Source organism: Ammospiza caudacuta, chromosome 11 (assembly GCF_027887145.1).
Source record: "Ammospiza caudacuta isolate bAmmCau1 chromosome 11, bAmmCau1.pri, whole genome shotgun sequence".
In the NCBI taxonomy this organism is placed as follows: Eukaryota; Metazoa; Chordata; class Aves; order Passeriformes; family Passerellidae; genus Ammospiza; species Ammospiza caudacuta.
In genome coordinates this window covers 3,620,677-3,636,300 of record NC_080603.1, presented here as the reverse complement: position 1 = coordinate 3,636,300, position 15,624 = coordinate 3,620,677, and the positions used below count along the sequence as shown (strand labels likewise).

Below are 15,624 nucleotides of genomic sequence, written 5' to 3'. Positions count from 1 at the left end.
AAAGAATCACAGTGAAGATTGCTGTTGGAAGCAAAAGGTTTCAAAATCACCGCATGGTTTAAAATCTTTAGCCCCAGGGCATCAAAAATAGCAATGTGAGGATAAACTGTTACAGCCCAAACCAGAGAAGGTATTTCAAACAGCCCTTCCTCTTGCTGAAGTGCCCACATCTGAAGCTGCATTTGTCAGGCTGAAGAAACTCAAGACAGGCTTGGAGAAAATCCCTGCGTTATCTCCCAAGCTGCAAGGTTACTTTGAGGGGTAACTAGTGCAGCTGTCCCCATAGGAAACATGGGAAACTTTGTATTTATGGGACTCGACCTAACCAGCCATAATTAAACTGGCAGGAACTGTATTTTCCAATAGTTATAACTAATAATTTTCAGTGTGTAGTGACTGAAGATTCATTCCTCTCTCTTACACACAGTCTCCACCAGGGCAGTGTCTGCAAGGATACACTGAGATAACAAAACTTTACAAAACATTGCAAGGAATATGCAGAGAAAATTCTTCAGTCTGAGTTCTGAGTTAGTGAAAAAACACTAACAGGTACTTACAAAAGCATCACAAACAAGGCACTGGATTTCACAGCATCCAGTGGTCAAACACTCATTATTATTTAATTCTAATTCTGAAGCAAAGCATCCTTCATACTAAGCAATTACACAAGTATAAGAACTTAAGACTTGGGGGTCCAGAAGGTGGACAGCTCTACTTATTCCAGATGTCCCTTTTCAGAGCTGCATTTCACTGGGCTGTGTGACCTCACTAAGGACACACAATGGCAAGGGGACTTATACAAGCAGAGGATGATGAAGGGTTTTTAGCAGCTTGTGATTTTAACAAAGCCCCAAACAACTGCAAATCTTCAAATAATTTTTTCCCTTTCATGAACCATGCACACAAATCCATTCACAAATAAAACATTGCAACGCTGTCTGAAACAAATGCCACCCAACAGGATTAAGTACAGATACAGCAGTGTATGGGACAGATTTTATAATGTATTTCTAGGTCAAAGCAGCACTACTGCACACATCCCTAGAACCATCTCCATTCCCCCAGCACTTCAAAGATCAGAAATCCTTATAGAGAAATGAACAGTTACTTGATAACGTAATTCCCAAGTTCAGAGCTCTCTTCTGTTTTAACTGCTGCTTGGCCTTCTTGGGTACCCACAGAACTGCAGTTTTGTCCTGTTGAATCAGGCTCCATCTTAACTTCAAAGAAACAGAACACATTTTAAGACAAAAAGTACAGCCAGCTTGATAAAAGTACCAGACAGCCTTGTGAGACTAAAGGTCTTACATAACATCCCTTCATTTATTGTTTGCATTCTCATTGCTAAGCATGAACAAATCAATCTGACTTTCAGTTTTGCTGAAAGAGACCTACCAGAACATGTTCCCCCCCAAAATCTCCACATGCTCACATCTCACCCTTGTCAGAAAACCTGCATAATTAATTGCTGCTCTTTTGCATATGACTGTCTGATATAAACTGAACTGCCTGACCAACCTGCAAACAAAGAGCTGGATAGAAAGATACCAAGTTTTAACAAGAAGTGACATTTCAAAGTGACAACTTTTTTGAAGACACCACTGATTCTGACATGTGAACTTTCCCATGTCTGGGACAAACTCTGGTGAGACAGAAGCAGTGAGAGATGTGCCAAACCCAAAACACCAGGCAGTCTGGTCAGGCAGCTGGGATGGAGAGAGACATGACAGCTGTGCCAGGACTGGACTTCAAGTGTGTCAACTCAGCCCCATGCTTTATTCTGGGAAGGACTGTGTGATTGTCCTTCCCCACTGTGAGCACAGGCACACGTGCTGTCTGCATCTAGTGCTGCTGGAAAGCAACCTCAGTGCACCTGGCTGAGAACAGCAGGATCTGGGGCTGAACACCTGCTGCTCCATGCAGCTCTGCCAATATGGACTGAAACAAGGAGTGTTTAGGGTACTCCTTGTAGCTTTCTAGAATGTTCTCATTTTTCTCCATACTCATCTCTGCTGTGGGATTTGTTGAGGGGGAAGTCACTGTTAAATTCCTAGTCCCCAGGTGTCATTTTAATTTGATTCAAACTCTATTAATAATGGAAATAAAGGAACCAGAGTCATGGAGTCTAATAGTCAGGCCACTTGCATAAAGCAGCACCAGCTTTTTTTTACTACTTGTCTTACTAAGAAATCCCTTTTTACCTTTGGCAATGGATGCCGTGGAGGGACTTGGGACAACTGTACTTGCTGCTGTGACTGCTGAAACTGCTGAAACTTTGCTGGCAGAAAGTGACTGCAGCACTGGAGATGAACAGAAAGAAACAAAAGGGGAGGGAGGCAACAAAGAAGAAAAAAATCAAAATTCATACACTTTGACAAATTAACATTTTCAGAAGCAACACACTCCTTTTGCAGCACAAAGTTTAGGGGTGAACTCCTTGCTACAATTTCTTCTATCTCTACTTCCATGGACCATGTATGCCAACAGTGACCAAGTGCTACCCTATGTCAAAGGAGATTTTCAAACACCATCTGTCATCCTCCTCTGCCCTTTACCTTTGTTCATAGGCATGAGTATTGTCTGAACACCTCCAGAAGCTGTGTTTACACCGAGCTGTTTAAGCTGGCTGGGAACTGTCAGAACAGCCTGCTGTGGACTAGACTGATTTGAGTGGATTTTTAGCAACCCTGCAAGAAGAAGGGAAGACAAAATGTTAAATAAAACACACCAGTTAGTTTATCTCCAGCTACTTCTGTTCCTTTCTGCTTGAAGCAGGATGGCATGTAACCTAGCAGTGCCACCCTCTTAACAAGCCACAGTTGGCTGAGCTGTCAGGACGAGTTTGCACTGACACAAAGATGGCTCAGATGCTGTGGTGCTGCACAGCAGTGTGCACACTCTTACATGCTGCACAGCACTCTGAGAGTTGTACAGCAAATCTCCTCATTACCTAAGGAATCTTCAGCAAAAGTTGATGTGAGAAACCTTACAAGTGAAGCAGGCTCAGCAGAGTAAAACACTCCAGTCAAGACCAGTCCTTGTGCTGAAGGCTGCGCTAAGGCAGCGAAGTCCAGCTCTGTTGTTGTCACACAGCTGCTCTCAGGAGGTGACCCAGTGCCACTCACACCTCTGCAGCCCAGCTCAGCAGCATCCACTGCACTCAGGAGGGCACAACCAACCCTGCTCCAACTATGGGACAAGCCCAAGGCTGCTGTGCAAAGGTGTGACAAAGGACACTCCTGGACTGAGTGTTGTGGTTCTCTGTGCAACATGCACTGAACACACCCATAGGGATGGAGAATCAGGCTGGGAAGTACATTAAACTGGAGACTGAACCAAATCCCTGATTTCAGTCAAGGCCAAAGGAACAAGCAGAACATTCTGACATTAACAGCATTATCAATGGCAGCACTCAGTAACTTCAGGAGAAATCAGCCCAACTCAAAGCTGTGCCACAGTCCCACGGGTGAGGAGGGCTCATCCTCTGTCTGCCAGTTCTCTCCTCCACAAGATGGCATCTCCTTGTGATAATACCCCAAGGCACCACAGCCAGCACTCTAACACTGTGCTTTGGGCCTACGTCCATCCTTTCTACTGGCAAACTGGCTATTTTCCATGTAATTGTATTCAATCTGTAGCTAAGTTTTCTTCAGACTGTGGACATTTAACAGGCTTCTATTTTAAAACATTGACAACAATAAACTTCTTAATTTCACCATGACACTTTTAAAACTATGATTTGTGTTGACATTATTATTAGTAGTAGTAGTAGTGAAACACAGCTGCCTTCCAAGTACTAAACATGCAAGTTCTGGTGAAGATGTCTTGGATTTTTCTTGGTTTTTAAGGATGCCCAGCACTGGTCTGTTGGCCTTTCACCTCCAGGCAAGAAGGTTCACCCAGGGCTACCCATTCCTTCGTGTGGGACACACTGATGTGGCAGGGTAGGACAGCAAGGCTGTTAAAAAGGGACCTTTTCAACAAACACTACCAGCCTGGTGGGTGGGAGACACTGCTTGATGCAAATCAAGGGCAAGTCTGAAATCCTTCTCAAAAAGTTGCCTTTAAAAACACAAATGTTCAGAATTTGAACAGTTCTGAGATTTCCTTTGTTATTACATTGAAATAACTGTTTTATATCCACTGCTCCTTCTGAGATTCTTGAAGAAAGAGTTTTACACAATGAAGTCAATGCCTTGGGTTAGAGAAAAACCCCAAAACAAAATCTAGACAGCATTCTCACATGTAAATGGGAGTTTTAATCTGGAAGCTATTTAGTTTGGCTTATTTCCTCCAAAAACCCACCTGGCTGCTTTCCTTGCTAAGAGAAAAATACTGAATTGCTTCCTGCAGGGCTCTGTCAGTCTATGATGTTTATTTTCAAGCTCTGGGTAAAATATACCCATGAGAAAAGAGAAGTTTAAGTCTGAGTAGAGAGGACACAGGAAGAGCTGCTTCAAAAAGACACTGTCAGATGAGCTCAGTGTCACTTATTTTCTCTTTTCTGTATTTTTACTCTGCTTTCATTTCATAAGAAACCACTTCAAGTGAACAGAACACGCCAGCAGGTAAATTAATCTAAACAAAAATTTCCAATTTTAACTCATAACTCTCAGACCTGCCCTCCCTGACATGCAAGATGATGGAAATACAATAAAACTAAATAAGGAGAACTCCCCTCCACACAAGGCCATTCCATTTTTATTACCTCATTTTTTTAACTTGAATGTTCTGGATCCAGCCTCGTTCACTGTACTTAATGAATTTTGACTTCAAAGGCTCCAGCTCCCTCTCATCAACATCTCTCTCCTTTTCAATCCCAAGAGCAGATGCAAAGCCTCAGAGACAAATTCTGCTCATTCTCTGCATACAGTGGAGTTTCACTTTCACAAACTAATCAAGTCTGCAGTACTGCTGGTATGATAGTGACACATTCTGCTCCTGACAGGCAAAATGCATCTTCTAGTGAAAACCCGGCATGAAAACTAATTTCCTCTCCACTACCAAAGGGCAACTTCTGCTGTTATTTGTATCAGATACAGTCAATGTCCAAAAGATGCTGAATTATTAGAGATTTCCTTGGCTAAGCCAAAAGTTATGCTAGTAAGTTGTTTTAGAAAGCATGACTTTCACACACTCACAGATACAAGTGACTAAATTCTTCCATTTACAGTGAAGACATGTACAGAACTCACACCTGGATTCTAACTTTCTCTGGGAAAGGTGTGAAAGGAGTTTAATACCTGATACTGTAGCTTTTCCTGTCACAGGTGTTGCTGCAGTCATCAAGGAAGCAACACTTACAACACTGGAGCTCACAGACTTATTCACTGCTGCTGAAGTTGGCTGGCTCTGGCTTACACAGATCTGGTGCTGCTGCCCAGGTGCCTTTGCTGCAGGAGCTCCAGCAGATGATGAACTGGAAGCTGCATTATCTGTTTGCTGCAGAGGCAAATAAGAAGCAGAGAGAAGCAAATAAAAGGCAGTAAGAGGCAGAGAGGGATAGCAAATACCTTTTCATGTCAAGGTGATTAAAAAATAAGCAGTACAAGGCAGTATAAGAGAAGTAGCAAACCCAATTTTTTATCTATCAATTGTTAGGAAGCAAGAGATTCTAGAGCTCATAGCCAAAAGCCCACAGACAATGATGGCACATGGAGAATGGAGGCTGTGGCAGCATGGCATCAGCTCTCACAGGCACTTGGGAGGCACAGATCAGGGCTTATAGTAATAAATAATAATATTTATTATTATTATTAATTATAATAATATAATAATAATAACTAATAAACAGGCTCAGAGTGAACTCCACACTCTACACTGTGCTGCCTCCTCCCCTCTCCATGCAGCTCCCCTCCATGTGGACAGCCTGCATCACCTGGATCCGTGGCTGCAGCCACTCACAAGGGCATTCACTTGAGGAATGCAAACATTCTGTGTGTGTGCCAGAGCAGCTCCCTGCCAGGCTGCAGTGCCACAGCTGCCCTGGGTGCAGGGCAGTGCCAGCCCCTGCACACAGCCAGGGCCAGCAGGCACTGCCAGCCCCAGCAGATCAGGCACCCAGCCCTGGGCAGCTCCTGTGCCCCCAGCAGCACCCACAGACTGCTCAGAGCCCTGGTACAGGAACAGCAGCCCCAGCAGCAAGCTGAGAGCACCTCCAGGGGAGAAAAGCAGTGCAAGTCCTTCCTGGGGCAGTCATGGCAGGAATGCATTACAGAACACTGCAGTGCTGTGCCTCACCTGGGCCACCCCATTGGAGGGCAGGGCCACGGCAGGAGCAGCAGCTGTGGTGATGACACCTCCTGACACCCTCAGCACAGTGGTGCCAGGTTTGGAGAGCTGGGATGAGGCAGGCACTGATTTTATGGAGCCATCTGATATTTTCACCAGGGATGTCTGTCCAGTGGATGTAGCCTTTGAGAAAGAATGCAGCAGAAGGGAAACAGAATATTAGTTAGAGTTTTAAATTATTTAAAAACCCAAATCAAATCAGAATAACAACAACAAAACGAACAAGACAAATGCTTTTTATATTATCAAAAAATATTTTCAAAATACTTTTGCTGGAACAAAATTATCACCTCAGAAATCAACTGTGTGAATGTTGACTTTGCAAATATGTCTACCAATCTTGAATTTTGGAGAATCAATTGCAAGTACCCTTAGGGCATCTGAATTTCATAAAGACTACTTGGTACTTTTTAAAAGAAGGATCTCTAAGAGGCACCAAACCCAAAGATTTTTAACTACATTTTTGCACCTGACTCTATTCACTTTTCCAATTCCATTTCACTAAGAAGGCCAGAGCCCACTGACAAAGCAGCAACCCCAAGCTCACACAGATTGCAAGCTGACTGCCCATGAGAAGAGAAAGCTGGAAATGTGTAGTCTGATGAAAGTAGGCCTTTGTGGGCTCTCCTCATCGTGGTACAGCCAGCACCACAACTGTACAAACCCCACATCAAACCAACTATGAAAGGAAATACTCTCAATAATGTGTGGCTGGGGTTCCTGTACTTTATCTGACAAAACTAGTAAGAGAGAAATACATCAGCTGCACGTTACCTGTGTAAACAGAGCTGTTTTCTGTCCAGTTATCACTTTTAGGGCTTGTCCTTGTGTGGAAGATGCTCCAACTCCCACACTGCCCTGAACAACTGATGCTGGAGTCAGCTGCTTCCCAGAGCCCTGGGGTGAAGGCTGCCCAACCAGAAAGGTGCCCTGCTCCAGAAAGGAATCAGGGAGGTCAGCACTTTGAAACACAGTTATGAGTCAACAGAAATTCCGGAGTGTCAGATAAAAGTAGGAGTAACAGATAAAAGCTTGTGGCTATAATGTAGCCACAACAACATTTCATCTTCTGAAACAAGGCACTGCTAACTACAGTGGGTGCCCCTGCACTGAGAGCTGGATGCAGCCTTCTTGCTGCAGAACACTTTGTGATGGAAGCAGAGCAGGAGAAAAGTCAAGATCCAGACACCAGAGTCCCTGGACATCACCAAACACCCCTGAAATGCCAATGTGCTTCCACTGAGCTGTGCCACTGACCTGGGGTGTCTGCTTCAGGATGTAGGATGTGTAGGTGAGGTGCTGTGACAAGTTACTGCTTGTGCTTTGGGTTCCACCTCCTCCTCCTCCTCCACTATTTGCAGAAGAACCAGACTGAAGATCTGTAACCAGAGGAGAAGCCTTGACCCTTTGGTAATCAGACAGTGCCAGCTGCTAAAGCATCCCTGTATATACAAGAATTTGAAAAGACTTGGCCAGACATTTGGTGCCACGTGTTTTGCAGTCAAGTAATGTCATTATAGAGTAAAGAAGAGTTCAGCTGTGCTGCTATGATCTCTTACAGCTCAGCCAATGCCACAAACAAGAGGAGCTGTTGGGGAGATAAAGAGGCCTGGTGGACAAGCAAAGCTCATTTCAGGCTGTTTTGAACTTTCTATAAAATGAAAATGCTGTCCAAAAAAAGAACAATCCTTTCATCACTTTTTACAGATTATGGATGTGCAGCAAAAGCTCTGGAAACACTGAATCTCACTGGTTTCTTATTTTAATTTCACTGGCTGTCAATGCAATTTTGTTAACATAATAGCAGATCATGCATACCAAGCAGTGGAAATTTGTGGTGACACTTTGATATTGCTCTGTCTCCAGAAGGAACAGCCAACAGTGACTTTTTGCAATCTCTCATCAGGAAACAAGGGTAAAAAAAATACTCATGGCTCTGTCATAAGCATCACAAGTGTCTGATCTTCCCAATGACCTTATCAAAGTTGGACTGCCCCAGCTGCAGGTATTACCCTGGAGTTCATTCATAGGCCTATTAACCAAAAAACCATTTCTGCATTGAGAGCACAGCATGAAAAGCAGTTTCACTGAGAAAAAAACCCACTTGTGAGATCTCAGCCCTAAAAAGCACCACATATGAGTTGTTGTGGACAAAGAAACCCTATCCCATTACTGATTTCCACAGCACCAGGTTGCTTTCTACCAAAAATGCCCAACATATTAATTATGCAGTGATTACATTATTTAACTCATTAGATTTCCCTGCAAGACTAACTAGCATTATTTGTGGCTCTCAGTATGGCTCCTTGGGGTATCAGCAGCAGTTTTCCTTTCCCAGAAGGGTTCTTGCTGTTGGTGGTGAGGTATAGCTTGGTGCCTGGTGGTAAGTTTGCCAAGTTTGCCAGGTTGGTGGCTGGTAACTGCAGCGTAGCCATCACTAGAAAGAGAGAATAAAAAGGAATAAACCAGCTGCTTGCAGAAAGTAGTATGCACTGAAATCTGCACAGGATGCAAGTACTCAGTGACATGCAACCAGCCCTCAGTAATCCCTGCTTAGCTGCTCCAACTGCAGATTAACTCCACCAGCAATGCACAGACACTATTGTTAATAGGTCTGGATAAAACCTTGCTGTGTGCAGTCCCACTTGTGGCTGCAGGCCAAAGCAGCACAGCTGTGGGGTCTGCAGCCTTCCTGGGACCACACAGCAGCCTGGGCTCAGCTACAGCTGCTCTGTGCACATGCACACAGGGGGCTTCTGCCCATGCTCCTGGACCTCTAAGCACTGGGGAAGATGTGGGGATGAAACAGGGACACTTTGGCTCTGGCTGGCTGGATTCATGGGAAAAGAACCATAATGCCAGGGCAAAATGTGAGACCTGGCTCTATGAAAGTCTGCAAGGTCTCCTGCACATTCCCCAGAGTACCCACCTGGTCTCCACTTCCAGAACACTGCACGTTTTAAAGCACTTGTGCTCCCTCTTCGCCCTTACAGATAATAAATGTACATTTTCTTTATTATTAATCTCAGCCTGAATTTTCCTACAGAGCTCTCTAGTCACTTCCAGGTTTTTCAATCACACACAGTTATTTGCAGCTGAATACACCATTATATACCATTATACACCATTATAGACCCATCACCAGCCATAAACAAGGTACAAAACCACTCTACCTGAGCCTTGAGATGTACTTTTCAGAGTCCCTGTGGAAGAAACTTGTGCCTTGGTTATGGTCTGCACGGGCTGAGCCACAATTGTCCCTCCACCTCCACTGACGATGGCTTTGGCTACACCTTGAGTCACAACCTGCTTGGAGCCAACAGCCTTGGCCACTGAGGAGCTGGACTTTGCCACGAGGATCTGACCCCCACTGATGGCCACTGCTTGTTTCACCGTGGACTGCAGCGTGGAACCAACGGGGACACCAACAACCTGCAACAGACAGGGATGGATGGCATGGCATGGCATGGCATGGCATGGGGCCCTGCTGGCCACAGCACCCTGGCAACCTGGCTGGCACAGCAGCCCCATCACCTCCAGACATTTCAGGACGTGCCTGGTCACGAACAGAAGCTCTTCACTCAGAACAAAATTAAATGGGCAAGAGGCCAATCCCGAGTAAAACGATAAACTGTTAAACCCAGCCAGGATCTCAGCACACCCACTGAAGATTAAGTTCATTCAAATCACAGGGCAATTCCTTTATTTCTGATTTATAAGCAATGGCTTAATTCCAGCTGAAGATAAAGCTTGCCTTGGTGAATTAAAGAGATGTAGAAATTCTGTTTCAACACATCCATGGGAACAGGTTCCCTGGGAAAACTACAGCCTCAAAGCAGAACCCACAAAGTGCTTCAATTTTATGTGTTAATGGTAACCGCAGTGGAACGTGAGTTTTTGCATACCTGCTCAAACAGGTAAGAAAGGCAGCAAAAAGAAAAAGGATGTGTTGCAAATGCAAAAAAAGTATTTACTTATGCAAATGTGAAAGTTCTGTATGTAATCTCTAGTGCCTGGCATGTCATTTGACTCTGTCCACAATGGAAAGAGGCAAGAATGGAGACAATTTCTGACACATCTGTCACCCTGTCACTGCACTGTGCCTTCTCAGAAGCTGTGTCACTCCTGGCAAAGCAGGACTGCATTGGCACGACTCCTACAGTAAAATGATCCAGTTGCCACTCAAACAGGACTGCTTTCACCTAATCCTACTCTGCTCAGCCTCCACCTCACTCCCTATTTGTGCTGTTCTCTTATGCTGCAGGCCTGCACTCGCAGGAAAGAATTCACCTTCTCTTATGGAAAGGCCTGGATGAGTTTCAGCAAGAGCAAAAAGCACCTGCACCCCACTGCTGCAATGGCTGGGACAGAAGTGGGTGAAGTCCCTGTACACAATAAAATGTAACAAACAGTGCCTGCTCAGCCTGCTCCCCTCCCAAGCACTGCAGGGAAGCAGGACAGGAGCCACTGCACCCAGAACCAGCCACCCTTGGCACTGCCACCTGGAGCGAGGCACCCCTGGGGAGGCACCAAGGGCTGCAGGAACACACAGACAGCTGCCAGCACCCCAGAGATGCCCAGGAGCCCTTACCTTGGACTGCACTGTCCCCTCAGCGCTGCTCACCACGGGTTTCTGTGGGGACAGGGCCAGCATGTGGCTGCCCTTGACGGTGACGTACTGCTGCAGCGAGGGCTGCGCCGCGCCCGCTGCTGGCACCGCCGCCTGCTGCGGCAGCTCCCCGGGCTCCTGCTTGATGATCACCTGGGCAGGGACACACAGTCACAGCACAGCAAACACCCTGATGCCTCAGCATTTCAGCTTTTATAATTTCAGATCCTGTACTGCATCAGTGCATCACTCCAAACTCCACACAGAGCTCACATTTTGTCAGACAACACAATCCCTATGGGCCTGAGATCCGAGGACACCCCACAGCCTCAGGCACCAAAAAGTACAAACAAAAGTGAATTGGGGAAACAAACTGGGGGTAAATGACTTCATTACCTGAAGCTGTAATTGGAGAATTAACCCCTGATATGTAAATGGACCAAACTTATAATTGTCTGAAAAACTGGTGCCCATTGTCCAGCTTGGATGTAGCCCCTGAGAGGCTGTGACTGCCCAAGGTGAACCTGTTTGAGGCCTTCAATAAATCCCCACTTTATTCTCTGGATCTTGTCCAGCCTCTGCTCTAAGGAGCCACCCCAAGGCATCCCCTTCAACCACGGATGATCACTGTGGAGCAGCCTGTGTGCAGGGAAGGGCAGGCACACTGAACTCAGACATGGTGCTCACCACCACAGGGACTAACTCAGCTCCAGGTAAGGGCTGCTCCCACATTGCAGTGGGATGATGTGACAAACTGACACAGTGACAAAGCAGTCCCCATTTTAGAGGTGGTCATGGAAATTAGAGAGTCACAGCAACTGCTGGTAATGTTACAAGTACCACTCATCCTGACAAGGGACTTTTTACAAACATAAAAAAAACTGAGTTCTTCAGGCCCTACATTCCACACAGAGCCACGACACCTTAAAGTTTCAAATTCATGTTCTGAACCTGTTTTTTATTTCTATCCTGGAATGTTACAACCAATAGCTATAGACACTGTAAATGATTATAGCTCACATACAAACACATTCTCTTGTGTGTGTTTTATGTTTCCCTTACATCTATCCTCTAAGGGCAGTGACATAAAAAAGCCTCTTTAGGGTTTTTTATCCTTTTTTGATTGTTGTAGGTACTGTAACTGGTAAGAAGCATTCTTTCACCTTTTACTTGGATCACCTAACATTGACAGAAAGATTTTATATTCCATGTGGTAGTATTTAAGGAAACACAGCCAGAAGCAGCAACATCTGAGATTCACAAATCACTGTTATAATTTTTTAAGAAGCTCCTGACAGATCTATTGCAGTTTACTTCTACTGCATCCCATTAAAAAGAAGCTTTCAAAATACCAGCCTGAACACAACAGTTATTAAAAAAAGAAGCCCAGAAAGGACAGAAGAGGTGATAAAAGGCAAGATCCCAGGTACAGCAGAGCCCCAGGGAAAGAAAAGAAAACAAGAGACATTTTTGAGAGATGCTACAGAGCCCTGAGCAGCAAGACACATCTTCCAGTAAGAGTTTTACAGCACTGAAGTTCCATGGTTTGTGGCACAAAGGGCACTGCTGGGCTGCCTGTCCCAGCACAGAAATCAGGAAGAAAGGATACCTTTGTAAAAGCTCCCAGTCCTCCAGTGACTGACTTGGGGCTTTGCACCTTGGAATGGCTCCCAATGGGACACAGGGGTGGCATGGTGGCAAAAAGAGAATCCTCCTGCTGCAAATGAAAAGACATGGGGCAAAAATCAGTGATATGTCCAATAAAACAAATAAAACAAGTGATTGCTAATAAAGGGCAGCATGGACCATCTGGGCAGGCCAAATTACCTGTGCAAATAGGACATTTCCAAAAATCAGTCAACACTTGAGTAAAAGGAGTCTAGCTTTCTGAATATAAGACACAAGGCAGATTTGAGTTGGCAAGTTACATCTCCAGCAGCAGTAACTGTTTCTTACCATGTCATACACAGGCAAAACTATTGACTCATGTTCTCTGATAAATTTTTTAAAATAAAAGTATTTCACTTAAAATTCAAATAGCTGAGGGGCATCCTATCAATGCATACAAACACCTGTTAGGAAGGTGGAATGAAGGTCAAGCCAGACAACATTCCTTGCAAGGACAGAGTCCATGGGCACAAACTGAAATACAGGAAATGATAAGGAAAACCTTGTTGTTGTAGATGGTGACCAAACAGAGTAAGAGGTTGGTCAGAGAGGCTGGGGCCTCTTCAGCCTTGAAGATACTCAAAACCCAACTGGACACATTCCCAAGGAACCTGCTCTATTTGACCCTGCTTTAAACAGGAGTGGTTGATCTCCAGAGGTCTCTGCCAACCTCATTCATTTTGTGATTTTATACACAATCTCTGAGAAAGGAGACAGTGTAAGAAGAAACAAGTTATGGACGAGAAAATTCTTCTCTCAGAGGAGTTCATGCTCTCCTCTAACTGCAACAATGCAGTGGCACACAACCCTTACAGACAGAACTCACCATTTGGCAGAAACAACAAACATTGAGTAAAAAAACATTTTGTCATCAGCACCTGGCACTTCTGGGTCTGAGGTCAGCAGAGAGATCAAGTGCATTTAAGGGAGTTTGTTACAATGCAATTGCTCTCTTTTACAATCAGTGTGAGCCCCAAAGCCATGGGTTTACAATCACTTGGCCCATCCTTGGATGGATCATGAGCAGAAATCAGGCCCTGCAACTCCTGGCATCCTCTGGTACTGACACACATGGCTGCAAACATCAGTTTTCCACGGCTGGCTGTCTGCTCTGGTCAGCACACAGCTGCACAGCTGCTGGCAAATGCAACTGTGAGGACAAGGCCAGAGGCACAGTCTGTCCTCTCCACTGCAGCTGCATTTGAGACTGGCTGCAGAAACACAGCCTGAAGTCATTAAAATAAATACAGAAAACGAACACACAGTGAAGACATGAGAAGTGGTGAGTTATGCACAACCTGTATAATATCTCACTGAACTATCAGGCACACTCTTCTCTTTAAAGAAACCCTAAAATTACAGCTTTTCCACCAACCAGAAGACATAAATCAAATAACATTTCTGTTTGCAGAAGTATGACTTCTGTGGGTTTTTAAAAATATCTTCAGTTGCCCTGGAAATACAGAATTCAGCTGTTACTAAAGATGTGTGCCTACTTTAACTCATTGAAAACTTTTCAGAAAAAACTGTCCCAAATCAGTGAAAAACAAAGAAAAATGAACTATTTTCACATAGTTAAGTGAAATCCATCTAGCACACAGGTTTTTAAAATGTGACTGCCAGCTGCACCCCTGACACTGAAAATGCCCCTCCAAACGAACTGCTTCAGACCAGTCTCCTACAGCATCCCCAGCACACACACAGGAAACATCTCTGCTCCAAATGTGAAGTGATTTGCTCCCTGCAGGCTGACTGGCAAAGCCTTCTCCTCTATTAAAGTATCTCCTGCTTTAATATGAGGCTTGGAGACAGGGAGTGCTCCTGCTTCTAGAGCACACCCACCAGCTGCTTGCAGAGCCTGGCTGACGCCACTTCCCTGCCAGAAATATCACCCCAAGCACAAGATGAGGGGAAGATTCCATGTGAGACAGTTCAGCTCTGTACCTTTTGGGCTTTGTATATCAGAAGCATGAACTGTATTTATTGCTGTTTGATTACACATCCAAATGTTACTCCACTGTTTACACAAACATTTTTCTAAATCCAGACAGTTGTAAAACCACTACATGAGTTATTTTCAGGCTGCTTGGAACAGCTGCTATACAAAAATAATGAACAGAGTGAATGTTTTGAGGTAGACATCTCTGGTTTGATCATGTTCTGTGACTAACAAAGTGAAGAAGATCAAAGGCAGCTACAGAAGAGCTTTATTTGAAAGATAAAATGTTTGGGGAACTATGACCTCCATGGATCTCCTTGCAAAGAAGCAGAAGTGCCTTTCACAGGTATGCAGGCAAGCCCAGTTAGAGCAGCATGAAGTGACACAACCATCTTGTATAACCACCATGTTCTCCCTGGCTCCATCTGTTACACAGTAACCCTTCACAGGAAATGACAAGCCAAGAACCTGCCTGAAGTGCAGAATTTTTAACGTTAAAAAGTGCAATTTAATAGAAAGCTGGGCTGTAAAAGGGAAGTGCACAGCTAATGAGAACATTACCTTGACAGCTGAGGTGCCAAAGCTGCTGCCATGGGTCTTTGCCACAGGAGATGCAGTTCCATGGGAGGCCTGACAGACACTGCTCAGTTTGCTGGTCGGGCTCCCTGAGAGCAGGAGACAAAGCAGATGCTGGGTGAGGGCTGGGAGCAGGGCCCCTGCACACATGAAACCTCCTCTAACAAGCACAGGGCATTGCATTTCATCTGCATTCTGCATCAGGTACACCAGCAGGAACCACCATGGGCACAAACCAGATCCAGCACCGAATTTCCACCTGAGGAACCAGCCCCAGAGAAGGTGCTCTGCACCCACTGCTCTGTGTGCTGCAAGCAGGTGGTCAGGAGCCTTCCTGTCTGGCTGAGGATGTCAGCTATAGCTGCAACCATGAAATCAGCACAGGGGCAAAGTCCTTTGCTGCCCAGGAACCCCTGAACCCACACTAGCCTTGGGCACTGGCATGGAGGAAGGCTTGGAGAGAGAAGGGAAAGAAAGGCCACAAAAGGAGTGAGACAAAGTGAGGAGTAACAAGAGCAAAGGACAGAGTGAGAAAGGTAAA

General features: G+C 45.0%; 1 protein-coding gene across 1 annotated transcript in view; it reads right to left on the bottom strand.

Moving 5' to 3' along the window:
- The window catches only part of YEATS2 (YEATS domain containing 2), a 48,795-nt gene that overhangs the window by 11,124 nt on the left and 22,047 nt on the right, over positions 1–15,624 (bottom strand). Inside the window, exons 12-23 of the mRNA XM_058811878.1 lie at positions 15,069–15,172; positions 12,510–12,617; positions 10,883–11,053; positions 9,465–9,723; positions 8,567–8,728; positions 7,549–7,670; positions 7,066–7,221; positions 6,241–6,414; positions 5,244–5,442; positions 2,556–2,687; positions 2,202–2,300; positions 1,109–1,220 (exon numbers count right to left, since the gene is read on the bottom strand). Of these exons, the coding sequence (XP_058667861.1) occupies positions 1,109–1,220; positions 2,202–2,300; positions 2,556–2,687; positions 5,244–5,442; positions 6,241–6,414; positions 7,066–7,221; positions 7,549–7,670; positions 8,567–8,728; positions 9,465–9,723; positions 10,883–11,053; positions 12,510–12,617; positions 15,069–15,172 (1,798 nt within the window). The remainder of the gene's footprint in view (positions 1–1,108; positions 1,221–2,201; positions 2,301–2,555; positions 2,688–5,243; positions 5,443–6,240; positions 6,415–7,065; positions 7,222–7,548; positions 7,671–8,566; positions 8,729–9,464; positions 9,724–10,882; positions 11,054–12,509; positions 12,618–15,068; positions 15,173–15,624) is intronic.